At 38.4% G+C, this 22,538-nt stretch overlaps 1 protein-coding gene across 16 annotated transcripts in view; it reads right to left on the minus strand.

Moving 5' to 3' along the window:
• The window catches only part of AHI1 (Abelson helper integration site 1), a 320,407-nt gene that overhangs the window by 107,355 nt on the left and 190,514 nt on the right, over positions 1-22,538 (minus strand). For 8 of the 16 annotated variants that reach the window (XR_010836060.1, XR_010836059.1, XM_067010849.1 and 5 more), the window contains 2 exons: positions 15,403-15,505; positions 1,507-2,866 (listed from right to left, as the gene is read on the minus strand). Coding sequence is in view for 6 of the 16 variants with exons in the window: in XM_067010849.1 (XP_066866950.1) it covers positions 2,864-2,866; positions 15,403-15,505 (106 nt within the window). In the remaining 10 variants the exon portion in view is untranslated. Of the gene's footprint in view, positions 1-1,506; positions 2,867-15,402; positions 15,506-22,538 lie in introns of those variants that run through there. The other 8 variants (XR_010836054.1, XR_010836052.1, XR_010836050.1 and 5 more) reach the window with 2 other exon arrangements.

Consider the following 22,538-nt stretch of genomic DNA (forward strand, 5'->3'; position numbering starts at 1 on the left):
GTCCGCCTGCCAATACAGGGGACACGGGTTCAAGCCCTGGTTCGGGAGGACTCCACATGCCGCGGAGCAACTAAGCCCGTGTGCCACAACTACTAAAAAAAAAAAAAAAAAAAAAAAAAAAAAAAAAAAAAAAAAAAGTTGTACTAGTGAAAAATGTTCCCATAATCTACTTAACAGATATGGACCTCAGATGGAAATCATTGAAATATGTATAAAAGTATAAGGTCATGAGTTTTTGATATAGTTTCTAGAACTTTCTAACCCTCTGAAAAATAGTTGTGAGTTAAATATATGACTAAAATAACATGACATACAAAATTATAAAATGGTAAGTTATTTCCCAGATAGTCTTGCTGAGCTTCCTAAAGAGAAAGTATCTTTCTTTAATAAAACTTTTCTGTAACTGAAAAATAAAATTAATGTCAAGTATCTATTTTTTTTAGAAAGAAACCTTACAAAAGGTTTCAAAAGTATCAAGTGTTAAAAAAAAAAAAAAAGTATCAAGTGTTAACCATTTAAAACACTGATTTCATATTTAAAATGTGCATTTTAAATATGAATTTGCATTCATGGTGTAAAATATTTCAAGTTTTAAATCTTTTTAAAACTTGCTTTTTTTTTTTTTTTTTTTTTTTTTGCGGTATGCAGGCCTCTCACTGTTGTGGCCTCTCCCGTTGCAGAGCACAGGCTCCAGAAGCACAGGCTCAGCGGCCATAGCTCACGGGCCTAGTCGCTCCGCGACATGTGGGATCTACCCGGACCGGGGCACGAACCCGTGTCCCCTGCATTGGCAGGCAGACTCTCAACCACTGCGCCACCAGGGAAGCCCCTAAAACTTGCTTTTTATTCTAGCTTTGCAAATCCTATTCATTGTATAGCTTTGATAGTGAAGAAACTCGAATCTTCAAGACAGAGTAGAATCAATAATTGGGAAATTAATTTGTAAGAATGACATTATTTATTATCTAGAAAAGATAGTGTCAAATTGCTACTTGTTTGGAGAAAAGAGACTATAAAATGGGATAGAATTCAATAATTTTAGAATAAAAATAAAACAAAGTTAATTTATTACTAAGTCAATAGTCTGATTTCTCTGCTTGATTATAATTTGGACTTATTACTTGGGGGGCACTCTTATGATCTTCCCCACCCCATCTCATCTGAGAAGGTGGTGAAGATTATTAATTAATAATAATTAATCTATTCATGAACATAACCCAAGTCTTGCTTTGTCAACAGGACAAAAATGAAAAGAAATGGGCTTTGAGTAGAAACAACTTTTCCTGGTGTTTGCCTCAATTGTTATTTTTGCCTTCAGTAGTTGCAATATAAATATAACCCTTTACTTTTCATATGAACATTGGGATTTCAGCAAATGTTTAGCTCCTCTGACATATTATTTTATTATCATCTTGATTTAAAATCATTTTGCCACTTGTTAAAATTCTTTGTAATTAAAACCAAAATCAGAGAATCTACACACACCTCAAAACTATGAGCTGAAACTGCAGAGAGTCACATATTTTTATTTTTTAAATTATCAAGTGCGTTCACAAGACAGAAAAAACAAGCTTGTACAAGGGTGACTCAAGCTGGCTGGGTCCAGCTGTACCTGAAGCACAGACGTGTGCATCCAGAACAGGGGAGCTTGGTACTACCAGAACACATTTCTCTGCTAATGGCTGAGGGCTTCAGCAGTCATCAATGCCACTTACCACTTTCAAAAATGCCCCCCTCCCCGCAAGTTCTACACAGCAGGGGCAAGTTTACCAATTTTCATGCCTCTACAACATGTGCAGGGGTAAGAGTTGAATATATTTCTACTAGAAGATTTTTCACATCTGGGCAAAATTTACATCTCAATGCCCAACACTGTTTTTCTCACTTCTTACTTTAATGGAATCAACGGTCTAATTTGGTAAATAAGTTTTCTAATTTTATATTAGTTTTGACCTTCTTGAAGTTAAATATTTTATTGACAGACTTAAAATCACACAGTTTTAAGAAGAGTCAAGTGAAAAACAAAGAGATGAACTTTCCCATTTTATAACATCTCACTTCAAAATATATAGTCACCTAGTAATGACACTGTTACTCTGGAACTAAAGAAATAAATAATCCTATGTAAAAATTTAAAAACAAGTATTAAGACTAAAATAAATATTCAGTGTTAAGCCTACAAATCACTTATATGCTTCAACATGAAATGCTTTTTTTTAAAAGTAAAAAAATTTGGAACACTGTTGCCAGTCTACCCAAAAACCACTTTTAGTTTATGTGTATCAATATACACATATGATTCGTTCAAAACAAACACATTTGTTACCTTTTAATGCCTTTCTTACTTGGACCATTTTGAATACACAAAATCCTGAAGCTGCTTATCTTTATTTTAAATAAAGTTAAATTTAAATAGAAGATATTTCATATTCTGAGTATATCATCACACATATAACCACATTACAGTTATAATATTAAATGATTACTTTACGGACATCCTAACAAGGCAAACACTTTTCCCTCATATTTGCTGCATGGCAATTATGGTTTTTCTTTATTGATTTTTCCAAGAATGGTAATGTAATTTTGATGCAGCTACTAATAAATACAAGTACCAATACTTTGATCAACAGCAAACACAATGTTTTATAACAATTAAGCTCAAAAGGCCACATTTATTTTTCCACCCATACCTTGCTTCTGATTTTTCTAGATTCTTTCATAAGGATAAGAAATAGTAGAGCCTTCCTTTCTCCCTGGCCATCTGAAATTTCTGAACTCTGAAGAGAAATTCCATTTGGTTTAATCTGTCATTTCATTTCTGTGTATTTGGTTCCTTGCCTCTTTATTCTTCTTCAGCTCTTTACTAGGAGAAAATGACACAAAAAGTACTAAATGAATTTAAACAATGGCTTCTAGTTACAACAAATCTTGGCATGCCCAGGCAACAGCACAAGTAATAAAACACACTATGCAACATACACACACACACACACACGACCAAAATACTAATTTGTCTTCTTGAACATACTTCTAGTTTAACTTCTAGAATTAACTTCTAGCTTGCCTCTTGAACATACAGTTAAATTAACATCTTTTGGCATCATCAGCAGTGGCTAAAGGCCTAATCCAGCACTGACTAGTAAATTTAAGCAAAAAAGAAATACATTTCTCAAATACAGACAATAAGCACTGCAAACCCTCAGTAACTTCCAGAAATTAAGTGGAGGCAATCAGAGTTTATAACATTCTTCATTCACTGGAAAAAAAACTGTCATGGAAGATGCTTCAGGGTTAGTGACTGGAAAGCATATAGGCCATTTTATTAAACAGCACTCTTTCATTTAGTCTATGGCTGTGTCTTCTTTTAGAAGGGAGTAAACTATTATAGCTTTTCAAATAAATCCAAAAAATGGTATGTGTCATTTTTGACTGACAAAGATAGTGATGGTTAACTATGTATCTAGATGCAGCTTTGAAATAAAACAAATTATACTATAAATAAAAATGAAGAACCAATAGGCAGATGAAACAAGATGTTGCTTCTTTAGAGACCATGTAGTAAGTACACCAAAACTAGAGGGTGATAAACTAGGGGTTGAGCCTGAAATTTTTTTTATGCAATTATTTACATATCGGTGATGAGTATCTGGACTTACACAAAACTGTTGTTGTCTTCCCTCTGAACAGAAAGGGTTTAACATTTGGTTGCTCTTAGAAAATAAACTTCAACCTAAGGATAATGGCAATCTAATTAGGTGGTGGTCAATTCCACTGATCACTCCTGAGAAAAGTAGACGCTAGAGCATCCTGGCAAAAAAGGATGTGCTAATAACCATTCCCTAACCCTAAACTGGAAGGTTAGGGAACATCTGTGCCTTTAGGGACAGGCCCAATCTTTTACTTTTAAAATTTATTTTATTGAAGTATATTTGATTTACAATGTTGTGTTAATTTCTGCTGTACAGCGAAGTGATTCAGTTATACATATATTGTGTGTGTGTGTATATATACATATGGATATATATATATACACGCACACATTCTTTTTCATATTCTTTTCTGCTATGGTTTATGGCCCGAAAAACAATCCTTTGTCAGTCCTTGTTTTCTGATTTTAAATTTGTTAAACCAGGGGCTTCCCTGGTGGCGCAGTGGTTGAGAATCCTCCGGCGGATGCAGGGGACACGGGTTCGTGCCCCAGTCTGGGAAGATCCCACATGCCATGCAGCGGCTGGGCCCATGAGCCATGGCCGCTGAGCCTGCGCGTCCGGAGCCTGTTCTCCGCAAAGGGAGAGGCCACAGCAGTGAGATGCCCGCATACCACCAAAAAAAAAAAAAAAAACAAAAAACCAACCAAATAAATTTGTTAAACTAGTATTATATAATATACAGAAGCCCCGAAATGTTTCAAGTGAACCTGCTCACAAACGCAACGAAGGTAGACTATAAAATGGCACAGCTATGGTGAGGCAAGGTACAATCTCACCAGGGGCAAAAGAGGGCATCATACTGTCCTGGTGTGTATATAGGTACAGCATTAGAAAACTTGCCTCAAATTAGGGTCTGATAAAAGTGGAGAAGAAAAGGCTCAAGTGGATGCTGAGCACAAGTCACCCAGAGACCCTATAAACGTCTGCAAGGAACAGTGAGGAAGGTAAAGGACCTTAGAGGAGCAACGAGACAGACAGGGTGAGAGGAGGAGGTTATGATAGTGGTAGGACAAAACTGAGGAAGAAAAACAGAAAAGGGAGGGGGAGGAGGAGAACAGCTGGAAATGAGAGAGATGGATCCTGCACAAGACAGTAGGAGAAGTTAAATCCATCAGACTGAGGCTGCATTGTGAGAAGTAAACACAGGAGCCAGGAGGACCCTCAAGAGAGGGAACCCGAAGAGAAACTTAACTGGAAAAAGCTAAAGTAGGCAGTAAAGATAACATATTTAAGGGAAATGACTCAGACTAAGAAGAGGAAGGGACACTGAATATAGAATGACAAAGACTATCTATGAAAGGGAGAAAGGGGACACAATAAAAGGAAAAGGAGAAGAGACTGCCAAGTGCACACCTTGGACAAGGAACAGCCCCCTTCTGACAACAGGGAACAAGCAAGAGGGACACAGCAGCACGACGATGGCTGCTGACAGCACAGGGACCAAACACCTAAGAGGCAGCAGAGACTTGCTGACAAGGGAAGAGATGTCATCTAACCAAGACACCAGCATGAAAACAAATCCATGCTTTCTCTGTGGTATCTCCTCAGAAAGTATCCCCGTAACATAACAGAGGGAGAGAGTAACACAGTGAGGGCCGATAAAGGCAAATCATATGCAAAGAGAAAGGAAAATCTCATAGCAGGATTTTGTAAATGAGTATGAAACCAGGTTAGTGTTTGTGTGTATGTTATGTGTGAAAAATAAGATTCCTAAAAATACTGGGCCCTACTCCACAAGAAATTCAATCCAATGAGTATTCCCTGAAGTTTTACTATGCAGCCAAACACCAGGCTAAGTACTGGGGAGAGAAAATGTGAGCATGCTATAGCCCCCGCCTGGCAAATACTTACCATTTAATCAGAGTTAAAAGGCAAAGCATGAGGGACCTTCAAGATGGCGGAGGAGTGAGACGTGGAGATCACCTTCCTCCCCACAAATATACCAGAAATACATCTACAGGTGGAACAACTCCTACAGAACATCTACTGAACCCTGGCAGAAGACCTCAGACCTCCCAAAAGGCAAGAAACTCCCCACGTACCTGGGTAGGGCAAAAGAAAAAAGAATAAACAGAGACAAAGAATAGGGACGGGACCTGCACCAGTGGGAGGGAGCCGTGAAGGAGGAAAGGTTTCCACACACTAGAAGCCCCTTCTCGGGTGGAGACTGCGGGTGGCGGAGGGGGGAAACTTCAGAACCGCGGAAGAGAGCACAGCAACAGGGCTGTGGAGGGCAAAGCAGAGTGATTCCCACACAGAGGAGTGATGCCAACCAGCACTCACCAGCCCGAGAGGCTTGAATGCTCACCTGCCAGGACGGGCAGGGGCTGGGAGCTGAGGCTCGGGTTTCGGAGGTCGGATCCCAGGGAGAGGACTGGGGTTGGCGGTATGAACACAGCCTGAAGGGGGATAGTATGCCACAGCTAGCTGGGAGGGAGTCTGGGAAAATGTCTGGACCTGTTTAAGGGGAAAGAGACCATTGTTTCAGCGTGCATGAGGAGAGGGGATTCAGAGAACCAACTAAATGAGCTCTAGAGATGGGCACAAGTCATGGTTATTAGCGCAGACCCCAGAGACGGGCATGAGATGCTAAGGCTGCTGCTGCTGCCGCCAAGAAGCCTGTGTGCAACCACAGGTCACCATCCACACCGCCCCTCCCAGGAGCCTTGCAGCCCACCACTGCCAGGGTCCCGGGATCCAGGGACAACTTCCCCGGGAGAACACATGGCGCGCCTCAGGCTGGTGCAATGTCATGCTGGCCTCTGCCGCTGCAGGCTCACCCTGCACCCCATAACCCTCCCTCCCTCCGGCCTGAGGGAGCCAGAGCCCCAGAATCAGTTGCTCCTTTAACCCTGTCCTGTCTGAGTGAAGAACAGATGCCCTCAGGCGACCTACACACACAGGCCGGTCCAAATCCAAAGCTGAACCCCGAGAGCTGTGCGAACAAAGACGAAAAAGGGAAATCTTTCCCAGCAGCCTCAGGAGCAGCAGATTAAATATCCACAATCAACTTGATGTACCCTGCATCTCTGGAATACTTGAATAGACAATGAATCATTCCAAAATTGAGGCGGTGGACTTTGGGAGCAACTGTAGACTTGGGGTTTGCTTTCTGCATCTAACTTATTTCTGGTTTTATGCTTATCTTAATTTAGTATTTAGAGCTTCTTATCATTGGTAGATATGTTTATTGATTTGGTTGCTCTCCTTTCTTTTTTATATATATAGACATATATATATATATTTTCCTTTTTCTCTTTTTGTGAGTGTGTATATGTATGCTTCTTTGTGTGATTTTGTCTGTATAGCTTTGCTTTTACCATTTGTCCTATGGTTCTGTCTGTCTGGTTTTTTTTCTTTTTTTTTGTATAGTTTTTGGTGCTTGTTATCATTGGTGGATTTGTTTTTAGGTTTGGTGGCTGTCTTCTTTCTTTCATTTTTTGTAAATTACATTTTTATTTTAATTTTAGTAAATTTATTTTATTTTATTTTCTTCTTTCTTCCTTTTTTTAAAAACATCTTTATTGGAGTATAATTGCTTTACAATGGTGTGTTAGGTTCTGCTTACAACAAAGTGAATCAGTTATACATATACATATGTTCCCATATCTCTTCCCTCTTGCGTCTCCCTCCCTCCCATCCTCCCTCTTTCTTTCTTTGTGCTCTCTTTTCTTCTGAGCTGGGTGGCTGACAGAGTCTTGGTACTCTGGCCAGGAGTCAGGCCTGAGGCTCTGAGGTGCGAGAGCTAAGCTCAGGACACTGGTCCACAAGAGACCTCCTGGTTACATGTTACATTTTTTTTTTTTTCTTTTTTGTGGTACGTGGACCTCTCACTGTTGTGGCCTCTCCCATTGCGGAGCACAGGCTCTGGACGTGCAGGCTCAGTGGCCATGGCTCACGGGCCCAGCCGCTATGCGGCATGTGGGATCTTCCCGGACCGGGGCACGAACCCGTGTCCCCTGCATCGGCAGGTGGATTCTCAACCACTGCGCCACCAGGGAAGCCCTACATGTTACATTTGATGTAACATCAAATGGCGAAAGCTCTCCCAGAGATCTCCAACTCAACACTAACACCCAGCTCCGCTCAATGACCAGCAAGCTACAGTGCTGGACACCCTACGCCAAACAACTAGCAAGACAGAAACAAAACCCCAACCCATTAGCAGAGGGGCTGCCTAAAATCATAATAAGGCAACAGACAACCCCAAACATGCCACCAGATGTGGACCTGCCCACCAGAAAGACAAGATCACCTTCACCCACCAGAACACAGGCACTAGTCCCCTCCACCAGAAATCCTACACAACCCACTGAACCAACCTTAGCCACTGGAGCAGACACCAGAAACAAAGGGAACTACGAACCTGTAGCCTGCAGAAAGGAGACCCCAAACACAGTAAGTTAAGAAAAATGAGAAGACAGAGAAATACACAGCAGATGAAGGAGCAAGGTAAAAACCCAGCAAACCAAACAAATGAAGAGGAAATAGGCAGTCTACCTGAAAAAGAATTCAGAGTAATGATAGTAAAGATGATCTGAAATCTTGAAAACAGAATGGAGAAAATACAAGAAACGTTTTACAAGGACCTAGAAGAACTAAAGAGCGAACAAACAATGAAGAACAACATAATAAGTGAAATTAAAAATTCTCTAGAAGGAATCAATAGCAGGCAGAAGAACGGATAAGTGACCTGGAAGATGAAATAGTGGAAATAACTACTGCAGAGCAGAATAAAGAAAAAGGAATGGAAAGAATTAAGGACGTCTCAGAGACTTCTGGGACATTAAATGCACCAACATTCAAATTATAGAGGTCCCAGGCTTCCCTGGTGGCGCAGTGGTTGAGAATCAGCCTGCCGATGCAGGGGACATGTGTTCATGCTCTGGGAAGATCCCACATGCCATGCAGCGGTTGGGCCTATGAGCCATGGCCACTGAGCCTGTGCGTCCGGAGCCTGTGCTCTGCAATGGGAGAGGCCACAACAGTGAGAGGCCCGCGTACCACAAAAAAAAAAAAAAAAAATGATAGAGGTCCCAGAGAAGAAGAGAAAAAGAAAGGGACTGAGAAAATATTTGAAGAGGTTATAGTTGTAAACTTCCCTAATATGGGAAAGGAAATAGTCAATCAAGTCCAGGAAGCGTGGAGAGTCCCATAAGGATAAATCCAAGGAGAAACACACCAAGACACATATTAATCAAACTATCAAAAATTAAATACAAAGAAAAACTACTAAAAGCAGCAAGGGAAAAGCAACAAATAACATACAAGGGAACACCCATAAGGTTAACAGCTGATCTTTGAGCAGAAACTCTGCAAGCCAGAAGGGAGTGGTAGGACATATTTAAAGTGATGAAAGGCAAAAACCTACAACCAAGATTACTCTACCCGGCAAGGATCTCATTCAGATTCGACGGAGAAAGTAAAACCTTTACAGACAAGCAAAAGCTAAGAGAATTCAGTACCACCAAACCAGTTTTACAACAAATGCTAAAGGAAATTCTCTAGGCAGGAAACACAAGAGAAGGAAAAGATCTACAATAACAAAGCCAAAACAATTAAGAAAATGGTAATAGGAACATACATGTTGATAATTACATTAAATGTAAATGGTCCAACCAAAAGACACAGACTGGCTGAATGGATACAAAAAGAAGACCCATATATATGCTGCCTACAAGAGACCCACTTCAGACCTAGGGACACATACAGACTGAAAGTGAGGGGATGGAAAAAGATATTCCATGCAAATGGAAATCAAAAGAAAGCTGGAGTAGCAATACTCATACCTGGTAAAATAGACTTTAAAATAAAGAATGTTACAAGAGAAAAGGAAGGACACTACCTAATGATCAAGGGATCAATCCAAGAAGAAGATATAACAATTATAAATATATATGCGCCCAACATAGGAGCATCTCAATACATAAGGCAACTGCTAAGAGCTCAATAATAGTAGGGGACTTTAACACTCCACTTTGACCAATGGACAGATCATCCAAAATGAAAATAAATAAGGAAACACAAGCTTTAAATGATACATTTAACAAGATGGACTTAATTGATATTTATAGGACATTCCATCCCAAAACAACAGAATATACTTTCTTCTCAAGTGCTCATGGAACATTCTCCAGGATAGATCATATCTTGGGTCACAAATCAAGCCTTGGTAAACTTAAGAAAATTGAAATCGTACCAAGTATCTTCTGACCACAACGCTATGAGACTGGATATCAATTACAGGAAAAAATCTGTAAAAAATACAAACACATGGAGGCTAAACAATACCCTACTAAATAACCAAGAGATCGCTGAAGGAATCGAAGAGGAAATCAGAAAATACCTAGAAACAAATGATAATGAAAACACAACAGCCCAAAACCTATGTGATGCAGCAAAAGCAGTTCTAAGAGGGAAGTTTATATCGATATAATCCTACCTCAAGAAACAAGAAACATCTCAAATAAGCAACCTAACCTTACACCTAAAGCAATTAGAGAAAGAAGAAGAAAAAAAACCCAAAGTAAGCAGAAGGAAAGAAATGATAAAGATCAGATCAGAAATAAATGAAAAAGAAATGAAGGAAATGACAGCAAAGATCAATAAAACTAAAAGCTGGTTCTTTGAGAAGATAAACAAAATAGATAAGCCATTAGCCAGACTCATCAAGAAAAAAAGGGAGAAGACTCAAATCAACAGACTTAGAAATGAAAACAGGAGAAGTAACAACTGACACTGCAGAAATACAAAGGATCATGAAAGATTACTACAAGCAACTATATGCCAATAAAATGGACAACCTGGAAGAAATGGACAAATTCATAGAAAAGCACAACCTTCCCAGACTGCACCAGGAAGAAATAGAAAATATCAACAGACCAATCACAAGGACTGAAATTGAGACTGTGATTTAAAAACTTCTAACTGTTTGTTAGAAGTTAGCCCAGGACCAGATGGCTTCACAGGTGAACTCTATCAAACATTTAGAGAAGACCTAACACCTATCCTTCTCAAACTCTTCCAAAATATAGCAGGGGAGGAACACTCCCAAACTCCTTCTATGAAGCCACCATCACCCTGATACAAAAACAGACAAAGATGTCACAAAAAAAGAAAACTATAGGCCAATATCACTGATGAACACAGATGCAAAAATTCTCCACAAAGTACTAGTAAACAGAATCCAACAGCACACTAAAAGGATCATACAGCATGATCAAGTGGGGTTTATCCCAGGAATGCAAGGATTCTTCAATATATGTAAATCAATCAATATGATGCACCATATTAAAATATTGAAGGAGAAAAACTATATGATCATCTCAATAGATGCAGAAAAAGCTTTCAACAAATTCAACATCCACTTATGATAAAAACCCTCCAGAAAGTAGGCACAGAGGGAACTTACCGCAACATAATAAAGGCCATAGAAGATAAACCCACAGCCAACATTGTTCTCAATGGTGAAAAACTGAAACCATTTCCACTAAGATCAGGAACAAGACAAGGTTGCCCACTCTCACCACTATTATTCAACATAGTTTTGGAAGTTTTAACCATAGCAATCAGAGAAGAAAAAGAAATAACAGGAGTCCAAGCCAGAAAAAGACGAAGTAAAACTGTCACTGTTTGCAGATGACGTGATACTATATATAGAGAATCCTAAAGATGCTACCAGAAAACTACTAGAGCTAATCAATGAATTTGGTAAAGTAGCAGGATACAACACTAAGGCACAGAAATCTCTTGCATTCCTATACACTAATAATGAAAAATCTGAAAGAGAAAATAAGGAAACAGTCCCATTTACCACTGCAGCAAAAAGAATAAAATAACTAGGAAAAACCTACCTAAGGAGACAAAAGACCTATATGCAGAAAACTGTAAGACAATGATGAAAGAAACTGAAGATGATACAGATAGATATACCATGTTCTTGGATTCGAAGAATCAACACTGTGAAAATGACTATACTACCCAAAGCAATCTACATATTCATACAATCTCTTATCAAACTACCAATGGCATTTTTTTGCAGAACTAGTACAAAAAAAATTTCATAATTTGTATGGAAACACAAAAGACCCCGAATAGCAAAAGCCATCTTAAGAAAGAAAAATGGAGCTGGAGGACTCAGGCTCCTGGACTTCAGACTATACTGCAAAGCTACAGTAATCAACACAGTATGGTACTGGCACAAAAACAGCAATATAGATCAGTGGAACAGGATAGAAAGCCCAGAGATAATGGCACGCACATATGGCCACCTTATCTTTGATAAAGGAGGCAAGAATATACAGGGGAGAAAAGACAGCCTCTTCAATAAGTCGTGCTAGGAAAACTGGACAGTTACATGTAGAAGGATGAAATTAGAACACTCCCTAACACCATACACAAAAATAAACTCAAAATGGATTAAAGACCTAAATGTAAGGTCAGACACTATAAAACTCTTAGAGGAAAACATAGGCAGAACACTCTATGACATAAATCACAGCAAGATCCCTTTTGACCCACCTCCTAGCGAAATGGAAATAAAAACAAAAATAAACAAATGGGAACTAATAAAACTTAAAAGCTTTGCACAGCAAAGGAAACTATAAAAAAGACGAAAAGACAACCCTCAGAATAGGTGTAAATGAAGCAACTGACAAAGGATTAATCTCCAAAACATACAAGCATCTCATGCAGCTCAATATGAAACAAACAAACAACCCAATCAAAAAAACGGACAGAAGACCTAAATAGACATTTCTCCAAAGAAGACATACAGATGGCCAAGAGGCACATGAAAAGCTGCTCAACATCACTAATTATTAAAGAAATACAAATCAAAACTACAATGAAGTATCACCTCACACTGGTTAGCATGGGAATCATCAGAAAATTTACAAACAAATGCTGGAGAGGGTGTGGAGAAAAGGAAGCTTCTTGCACTGTTGGTGGGAATGTAAACTGATACAGCCCCTATGGAGAACAGTATGCAGGTTCCTTAAAAAACTAAAAACAGAATTACCATAGGACCCAGCAATCCCATTACTGGGCATAAACCCAGAGGAAACCATAATTCAAAAAGACACATGCACCCCAATGTTCATTGCAGCATTATCTACAATAGCCAGTTCATGGAAGCAACCAAAATGTCCATCGACAGACAAATAGATAAAGAAGATGTGGTAACTATATACAAAGGAATATTACTCAGCCATAAAAAGAAATGAAATTGGGTCATTTGTAGAGATGTGGATGGACCTAGAGACTGTCATACAGAGTGAAGTTAGAAAGAGAAAAACAAATATCGTATATTAAAGCATATATGTGAAATCTAGAAAAATGGTACAATGAACCGGTTTGCAAGGCAGAAATAGAGACACACATGTAGAGAACAAACGTGTGGACATCAAGGGGGGAACGCAGGGGGCAGTGGTGGGATGAATTGGGAGATTGGGATTGACATATATACACTAATGTGTATAAAATAGATAAGTAATAAGAATCTACTGTACAAAAAATAAATAAAATTCAAAAAACAAAAACCAAAGAAAAAAAAGAAATGATCAAGTGTGTATATATATCAATAAATGCTGAGTAGAAAAATTAGAAAATACACACAGTAAAATGGAGGAAAAAAAATCACTACAATTCCACCACTTAGCGATAATTACTGACATTTATTGATGTATATTGTTCCATATTTTATGCATATGTTATATAAAAACTATTTTACAATCATCCTCTTTTCAATTAAAAATTTTTCATCATTCCTTCCACATCTACGAACATACTTCTATAATATTTTCACTATTTGAAATAGTCACATGGTGATCTATTATATAAATGTTTCATAATTTAATCAATCCTGGGCTTCCCTCCTGGCACAGTGGTTAAGAATCTGCCTGCCAATGCAGGGGACATGGGTTCGAGCCCTGGTTCAGGAAGATCCTACATGCCGTGGAGCAACTAAGCCTGTGCGCCACAACTACTGAGCCTGCGCTCTAGAGTCCACGAGCCACAACTACTGAGCCCTCTTGCCACAACTAACGAAGCCTGGACGCCTAGAGCCTGTGCTCCACAACAAGAGAAGCCACCGCAATGAGAAACCCGCACACCACAACGGAGAGTAGCCCCTGCTCGCCACAACTAGAGAAAGCCTGCACGCAGCAATGAAGACCCAACGCAGCCAAAAAAAAAAAAGATAATAAATTTTAAAAATAATAATTTAATCAATCCTTTATTCATAGAAATTGAATTTTTTCCTTCTATTTTAAAAACACTGCTTGAAAGAGTAGCCTTTTAACTGAATCTCTGGGTGTATACTTAAACATTTTCCTACAGTAAATTCCTGGAGGTAGAATCTTCAGGTCAAAAGACATGAACAATTTGAAAACTTAAAATAAACAAGTATTACCAAGCTATACTCCACAAAGGATTGTTTTAATATATACTATTACCAGCAGCATATGAGGAAATCCACTTCCCCACACTCTCATCAACACAAGGTTGTATCAGTTTGAAGCTTGCTGCCATTTTCTGAGGGAAAACTACCATCTCATTTATTGTTTTAATTTCTATTAATTTGGTCACTGTTAATTGGACATTTTTCGTATGTTCACTGCTATTTATATATATATATCCCTTTAAGAATGTCCTATGCACCCCGTTTGCCAGTTCTCCTACTGATATACTTCTTTTCCCTTTTGACTTTGTAGAGCTTTTTATAAGTTAATGGTATTAACGCTTCGTCTGTCACATATTTTGTGAAATTCTTCCTGATCCCAGCTTATTGGTTGTTTTTAGATTCTGCTTATGGCACTTTTTTCTCTTTGACATAAATGATTTTAAAGTTTCTATTATTTAGATCTAAAAACCTGTTTCAAAATATGTTTTCTGATTCTGGTATCAATGATAAAAAGTCATTCCTTAACACCCATGATTATAAAACTACTGATTTATAAACTTTCTGTAAAATGAGATCTTATTTTTTGCCATCAAAATCTAAAAATACCTATGAAAAATTTGAATCTAATTCTCATTAAGTATCAATTTCATAAAAGTGTATGTGATAGAGCTTAACATTTTTTCACTTTCAGGAGACAAACTTCACTTCTAGTAATAGAGAAAACAGAGGTCGCCTTCTTTAGAAAGTCTTTCCTGTCCTTCTTATAGTTTATCTCTCACCAGAAAACATCATCATTCAAACTCATTTTGTCTCACTTGCCTGTGTCAGTGGAAAAAGTAGCCCCACCTTCTTGTTTCAAATTCTACTCTTTTAATTATTCTCCTTATCCTATACCTTGATTGGCTCTTCTCAAGGGGTTCTTTGCTCTGGGGTTATAAATATTCTTGTCATTCCCTCCTGTATAAAGATCTTCCTTACATCCTCTGTTTTCCACTAGTTTCTGCACAGCTTTTTCTTTCCTTTGAAGTCCAACTTCTGGGAGAAGCAGCCTTTCCTGACGGGCCTTCTCCCTAATGGGCTGGAGACAATCTGGCTCATGTTTCCAGGACCCTCCATTCAAAACCATCTTCTCCCAGGTCACAAACAGCCTCTTGGTTGCAAATCCCAAAGGCATTTTTCAGTCCTTATTTTACTTCTGCTGTCTTTGATATTTGTCCTTGTTGACCATGCCTTTCCTAAACCTTCCTGTTGACTCCATGACATGACTGTCTCGTGGTTTTCTCTTACCTCTATGAGGGTGACTTTCTGGCCGGTTTGCTCGTTCTTCTTCCCCTGTATATCCATGATGTGTCTGCGGTCCTCAAGGCTCTGTTCTCTGCCCACCTCAGAACTGCAGGAGGGGAAGATTGGAGACAAGGAACCAGTGAGAAAACTGCTGCTACAGCTCAGATGGGGCTCGGATTTAGGGAAGTGGCAGTGGGAACAAAAAGGGGAGATAAATGGGAGGATCTGAGAGAAAAATATTCGACATATGATATGAGTGATTATATATGTGGGTGGGCAGCAGGGAATCACTGAAAATGACGTAGAGACAATAAACCTTAGCTGGTTGGGCTCCTTTTTACTGTATGAAGGGACAAGAATAAAATAAATTTTACTTCTTTCAGAAAAATATTAGCTGCCTGGGAAAAACCAGGAAGTTTTTATCAAATTAAATAGAAGAAAATGTGTGTGTGTGTGTGTGTGTGTGTGTGTGTGTGTGTGTGTGTGTGTGTGTAAAAGAGAAGGAGATTCCTTACTGACAAAGAAGGGGTGAAGGGATGAAAGAAGGGGTAAACCTTATGCATAAGAAAACAGTGATATCCTGACCTGTGGGATGGGGAATGCAGCTTTTCAAATGGTTCAACAGTAACAGTAACATAGAAAACAAATATTTTGTGGACGAGTGTTTAGTAATGCAAGTTATGTTAGAAAAAAGAAAATACAAAAACAATGAAAAAAGGGAAATTCAAAGAATGGAAGGCAGTGTCCCCTTTCTAGGATGTCTAGGAATGGTGGGAGACATCACAACAGAGCTTGAAAAAGGTACAAGAATTTCAAAATCAGGCAATGAGGAGGACTGAACAGTGACTGCTGTGGACTGAATTGTATTCTTTCACAGGTTGAAGCCCTAACCCCCAAAGTGAATATATCTGGAGATTGGGCCTTTAAGGAGGTAATTAAAGTTAAAGGAGGTCATAAGTGTGAGACCCTAAGCCACAGGACTGGCGTCCTTATAAGAAGAGGAAGAGACACCAGAGAGCTCTTTCTCTCCACACATGCACAGAGGAAAGGCCATGTGAGGACACAGCAAGAAGCTGGCCACCTGCAAGGCAGGAAGAGAGGCCTCACCAGAAACCAGCCCTGTTGGAACCTTGATCTTGAGTTTCCAGGCTCCAGAACTATGAAAATAATACATTTACATTGTTTAAGCCACCCAGTCGGTGGTACTGTTATAGCAGCCCGAGAAGACTAATATGGAGATGTCTAAGTAAGTAAAATGAAGTCAGATGACTGAGAAGGAAAAGCGTCAGAAGCCACAAAGATGAAAGAACAAATAAAGTACATCTAGAAAGGAGGAAAATGATGAGAGAGAAAGGAAAAGTTGAGTTCTGAAGCAAAAAGCATCGATAACTTACTGCTTATCTCCAGGGAACCTACACTTTAGCATTAAAGTAAAAGTTCAAATGTCTGTGGATGACAGGGTGACAAGGAGAGCGAGGAAAGCAAGCCAGGAATAACACGGCAGGACCCTGGTAAACTGGAGAGTGGATGACTCATCTCAGGGAGGCGACCACTAACTCAGTCCCAGTGGATGGAAGCCAGCAAAGAACGTGGGGCTGTGGTCCAGAACTTCAAAAGAAGTAAGAAATCTACACTTATGTGAAATCTTTGTATTTGGGCAACTGGTAAGATTATAGACACAGTGGACCTGGACTGTATCTTGCTGGCAGGCCCAATTAAAAATATATATATATAATTTTGGTCTGTGCATTCCCCCACCCTGTAGAGTACCCTGCTAGTCTCAGGGTATTCCAGGCACTTTCATGCAATTGTGCCTTAGCTCCTGCCATCCTTCTGACTTCTAGGTCCTTTTCTTTTTGTTCACCCTGTCTCTACATGGTTTTTAAGACTCAAATGCTATCTTACATCTTTGGCTTTCCCTGATCACTGTGGGAAAAGCAGACCGTGTGATCCTCTCCACCTTTTCTTTCTCATAATGTACATATGATCTAACAGAAAGCTACCCTGAAAAATACAACATCTGGACTTTTGCTTGCATCCAAGATGAAGTAACAGGGACCAGATTTCCTGCTCACCTAAAACAACCAAAAAAATTGGGCAAAACATATGAAATAATTTTCAAGACACTGAATCATAAGCAACAAAGGAAAGTGATACCCAAGAAATGGAAAATAAATGAGATGAGGCCTATCACTGCCCAGCTTACTGCCTTGAGAGCTTCCAGGCCACAGTACAGTGGGATGGAAACTGTGTGGAGCCTGGCAGACTCCCTGAGTGAGTGCTAGGAGTCTGAGGAGACCAGGTAGGCTATAGTTCACAGACTACCAGAGAGGAGACAGCTTCATAGTGAGAGAACTTGGAGACTTGCAAAGCTTCTCTTCAAGTATGCAGCAGAGTACAGGTGAGAATATACAGCTGAGGAAATTTCCCAAGGCCAGGGACAGTACCTATTCCCATCAGCCAGGATGGAAAAGCTCACAACTCAGAATGCACTGGGTAGAATACCCAAAAGGGATTTGTATCAGTAGTGAGGAATAATTAGCCCTAGACTAAACACAGTTCGAGTCCCACCTAACTAATCTAGAAAAAGAAGCACAAATTAAACCCCAAAGAAGCAGAAATAAAGATCAGAGTGGAAATCAATAAAACAAAATAAATAAACAATAAAGAGAAATCAATGAAACAAAGCTGTTCTTTTCAATAAAATTGATAAACCATTTGCCAGGCTGACTGAGGAAAACAGAGTAAAGAAATAAATGATCAACACTAGGAATTAAAGAGGCAACATTATTACAGATTCTTTCAATATTAAAAAGATAATGAGGGAATATTATGAACAACTTTATGTCAACGAATTCAACCACTTGGATGAAATAGACAAGTTCCTTGAAAGATACAAATTATCAATGCCTATATAAGAAGAAATAGATAACCTTAATAGCTCTACTTTTATTAAACAAATAGAACTTGTAGTAAAAAATCTTCCATAAAAGAATACTTCAGGCCCAGATAGCTTTACTGGTGAGTCTACGCAACATCTGAAGAAGAAATAGATTGACATCAGTAAAAACGGTGGTGTCAAGGACTTCTGAAAAACTTCTCCTCCAAATAAGCTATGAGAAAACTGGCAAATGGTTAGAATCAACTTTTTTAGATTCTGGAAATTAGCCAATAGCTTGTAGTAACCCAGAGAATGTTTATTCAAGAAGAATGGTTGAGACTTGGTAAGAACAGTGAGCTTTGTGGCATTTTAACTTACCTTATCCTATCCCCACTGTCTGGCTCTGTGGGTACCTTGAAAAAGAAGAGCCTGCGTTTATGGTGAAAGCAAGCATCCTGGCAGCCACGGGAAGGAGCAGAACTGGGCTGGAGCTCTTTCAAAGCCTCATTCCCAAGGAATTGTCATTATCTGACCTATTTGGTGGTTTCCTGGAAGACACCACTTGTAAGGCTGTCTGCATTTGACCTATCTTAGAGCTTGCCTTTTCCCTGGGAGGCAGTTAAATTAACTTCAGGGCTGCCTGAGCGGTGGATAACAGTAGGCAAACAACAGACTAACTAAAAGCTTTAAAGGAAAAGCTGGGGGAATAAGCTGTCCATGAGGGTTTTGAAAAGCTCAGACTTAGTCCTGGGAGTCTAGAAGGTCTTACACATGTGTAGGGCTGTGTGCATGTACAGGAAAGACCTGAGAAGGCCTTAAGCCCTCACCGCTGGCTGACCTTAACACTCTTTGCCAACAGGAAGTGAAGGCTAAGACAGAGGTATCAACTGCCTGGCTGGGTGTTGAAGGTGTGCACAGCATACACTGAGCCCCTACCTGACAAGACTGGGGGACCTACTGGTTCCAGGTGTTTAAGGAAATCGGTTTCCAATTATTAGCTGATCACTAATCTAACTGAGCAAAGACTCCTGTGGACAAACACATTACAACTAAAGAATTAAAGAATTTGTTCAGAGAAGTTTAACAAACAACGAACAACTACAATAAGTAGCAACAACAACAAACCCTGGGGAGGGGGAAGAATCTAATTTCCAGAGCTGTCATATTATATCATTCAAAATATCCATTTTTCAATAAAAGGTTACAAGACATGCAAAGAAACAAGAAAGTATGCACCATACAAGGGAAAAAGCAATCAACTGAAATGGTCCCTTAGGAAGGGGACCATCGAACTTTCTAGACAAAGACTTGAAATCCACTATTATAAATACATTCAAAGAACTCAAGAAAACTATACTTAAAGAACTAATGGAAAGTATGGGAACAACATTTCATCAAATAGAGAATATCAATCAATAAACAGAAATTACAAAAGGAAAAAGCAATATCATATCCTCACAGACTCTTCAGAAAACTGAAGAGGAGGGAATTCTTCTTAACGCATTCCATGAAGCCAGCTTACTCTGATAGCAAAACCAGACTAAGACAGTACAAGAAAATAAAACTATAGACCTATATTTCTCTTGAACAAAATACAAACAACTCTAAATAAAATTTTAGCAAATCAAGTCCACCAATTTATAAAAAGGATAACACACCATGACTAAGTGGGGTTTATTCAAAGAATGAAAAGTGGGTTTAACATTTGAAAACCAATGTAATTTACCATATTAGCACATTTAAAAAGAAAAATGATTATCTCATATGATTATCTTAGTAGGTGCAGAAAAAGCATTTGACAAAAATCCAACATCCATTCCTGATACAAACTCTCAGCAAACTAGGAAATGAAGGAATAAAGGGCATTTATTAAAAAACCTATGATGATGTACTTAGTGGTGAAAGACTGAATGCATTCCCACTCACTTCCCTTCAGGACAAAAGAAGATAAGAATATATACTCTCATCATTTCTATTCAACATTGTACTGGAGGTTCTAGCCAGGGCAATAAGGAGGGAGGGAGGAAAGGCATCCAGATTGGGAAAGAAGAAGCTAAACTGGCTTTTATATGTATGACTGTCTATATAGAAAACCTGGTGAAGTCTACCAAAAAGTTATTAAAACTAACACGATAGTTTAGTAAGGTAGCATGATACAAGATCAACATACAACAATTAGTAGTATTCCCATAAATTAGCAACAAACAATTGCAAATTGAAATTGAAAAATAATACCGTTTACCAATGAGATATGCAGGAATAAATCAGCCAAATACGTGCAGGACTTATATGCTGAAAACTAATAATCAGTGATGAGAGAAATTAAAGAAGGCCTAAATAAATGGAGAAACATTTCATGTTAATGAGTCAGATGACTGAATATTGTCGACATGTCAGTTCTCCCCAAATGTATCTTTGGATTCAAGGTAATACAAGTTGGGATTCCAGAAGCCTATGTTGTAGAAACTGAAAAACTTATTCTAAATTGATGAGGACATACGAAGGATCCTGAATAGTTAAACCGACTTTAAAAAAGGACAAGACTCAAGGACCAATAATATCTGATTCCAAGACATAGTATAAAACTACAGTAATCAAGACCGTGTGTTACTGGTGTTAAGACAGAAGTAGATCAATGGATTAGAATATGTCCAGAAACAGACCTACCCTTATAAGCACAATTGATTTTCAATGAAGGTGTAAAGACCATTCAGTTGAGGCATGGCTGTTTTTTTTAACAAATGATGCTAGAACAACTGGATATCCAAATGCCAACACAACAAAACAGAATCCGCTGATCCAAACCTCACATCATATACAAAAATTAACACAAAACAGATCATAGACTTAAATATGAAACCAATTTGAATTATAAAACTTTTACAAGAAAACACAGGAGAAAACCTTTGTAACTTTGGCAGAGGTTTCTTAGATATTATACTAAAGCATGATATATAAAAGAAAACAATTGACAAATTGGACTTCATCAAAATAAAAAAAAGTTTGCTTTTCAAAAGCTACTGTTAAAAGAATGAAAAGGCGTTAACAGAGACCGGGAGAAAATATCTGCAAATCATGTATCTGATAAAGAACATATTTAGAATATATAAGGAACTCTGTGATGTCACACACCTGACAATGGATAATTTTGATTTCAGAAAGGGCGGGGGAATGGGAGGAGGAGAAAAAGGCTGAAAAGTGAATAATCAAAAGAAGAAATTTTAAAAAAAGTTGCAAGTAGTAGGGTATTTTAGGGGAAAAAGGTAAACTAATTTCTTCTCATGAAAAGAAGAAGAAATTGAAGAAGTCTGGAATAGGATTATTATAAAGATGGAAAAATATATAGTGGAGGAGAGATCGGATACTTGGAGTTAACACTTATGGCTGCACTACATTAAGAAGAGATTGCATTCATTCATTCATTCAGTTCACATATGAGTGTTCACAAATAAAGGCCTTTAATATTATTGACCATCTGAATTAACTTCTCTCTGACCAAACCTGTTAATGAAATAAAACATTCTATGTTTAAAAAAAAAAACCCAACAAACTCAAGATAAAATATATTAGTAACTAGGGAACACTAATGCTAATTATGGATTATAACATATTTGTAGAAGTTGCATTACAAACTGACTTAGGCAGCAGATCATAACATCACAGGGGCATGAGATACAAAAGGTAAAAGTTTAAGACTTTCAAGAAAATGCCTTTAAATTAACCTATAAAAGTTTCTTCTTGGTATCTTTTTAAGATAAGAGAGTGTAGCTTTATTAAAATGTGTAAAAATTGTTTGCACAGAAGTGATTGACATTTCTGAAAAAAAATTGAAAAGTATAAATGAGACAAGAATTCAAGTGGAAAGTGGTGAGAGGCAGTCCTATGTGGCTCATTTACAAAGTTTGGTCAACCAACTAATGAGCAGATGTTAGTAACTGAATGGCAAGGCTGCAAAGAAACAAAAAAATAGCCTCTATCCATTTACTTGGGTACAATGGACTCATTTAAGTAAATTAGAGAAATAAAGAAATGACATACTGGGCTATAGTATTTCCACCTTCAACTTGCCTACAGTTCTTAAGTCATGAGAAATGTATCTTAATTCATCCTTACTTCTAAGAAATTATGAGTACAGGGAAAAGCCCAAAGGCTTTAGATGAACTTGAGCATTTAGACATATCTGAACTTCTCATGAAAATTTACTTTCAGAAGCTTCTTAAGTGCTCTGTGTTCAAAAAGAGAAGCCAAGTTACCCTGA

Source organism: Kogia breviceps, chromosome 13 (genome assembly GCF_026419965.1).
Source record: "Kogia breviceps isolate mKogBre1 chromosome 13, mKogBre1 haplotype 1, whole genome shotgun sequence".
In the NCBI taxonomy this organism is placed as follows: domain Eukaryota; kingdom Metazoa; phylum Chordata; class Mammalia; order Artiodactyla; family Physeteridae; genus Kogia; species Kogia breviceps.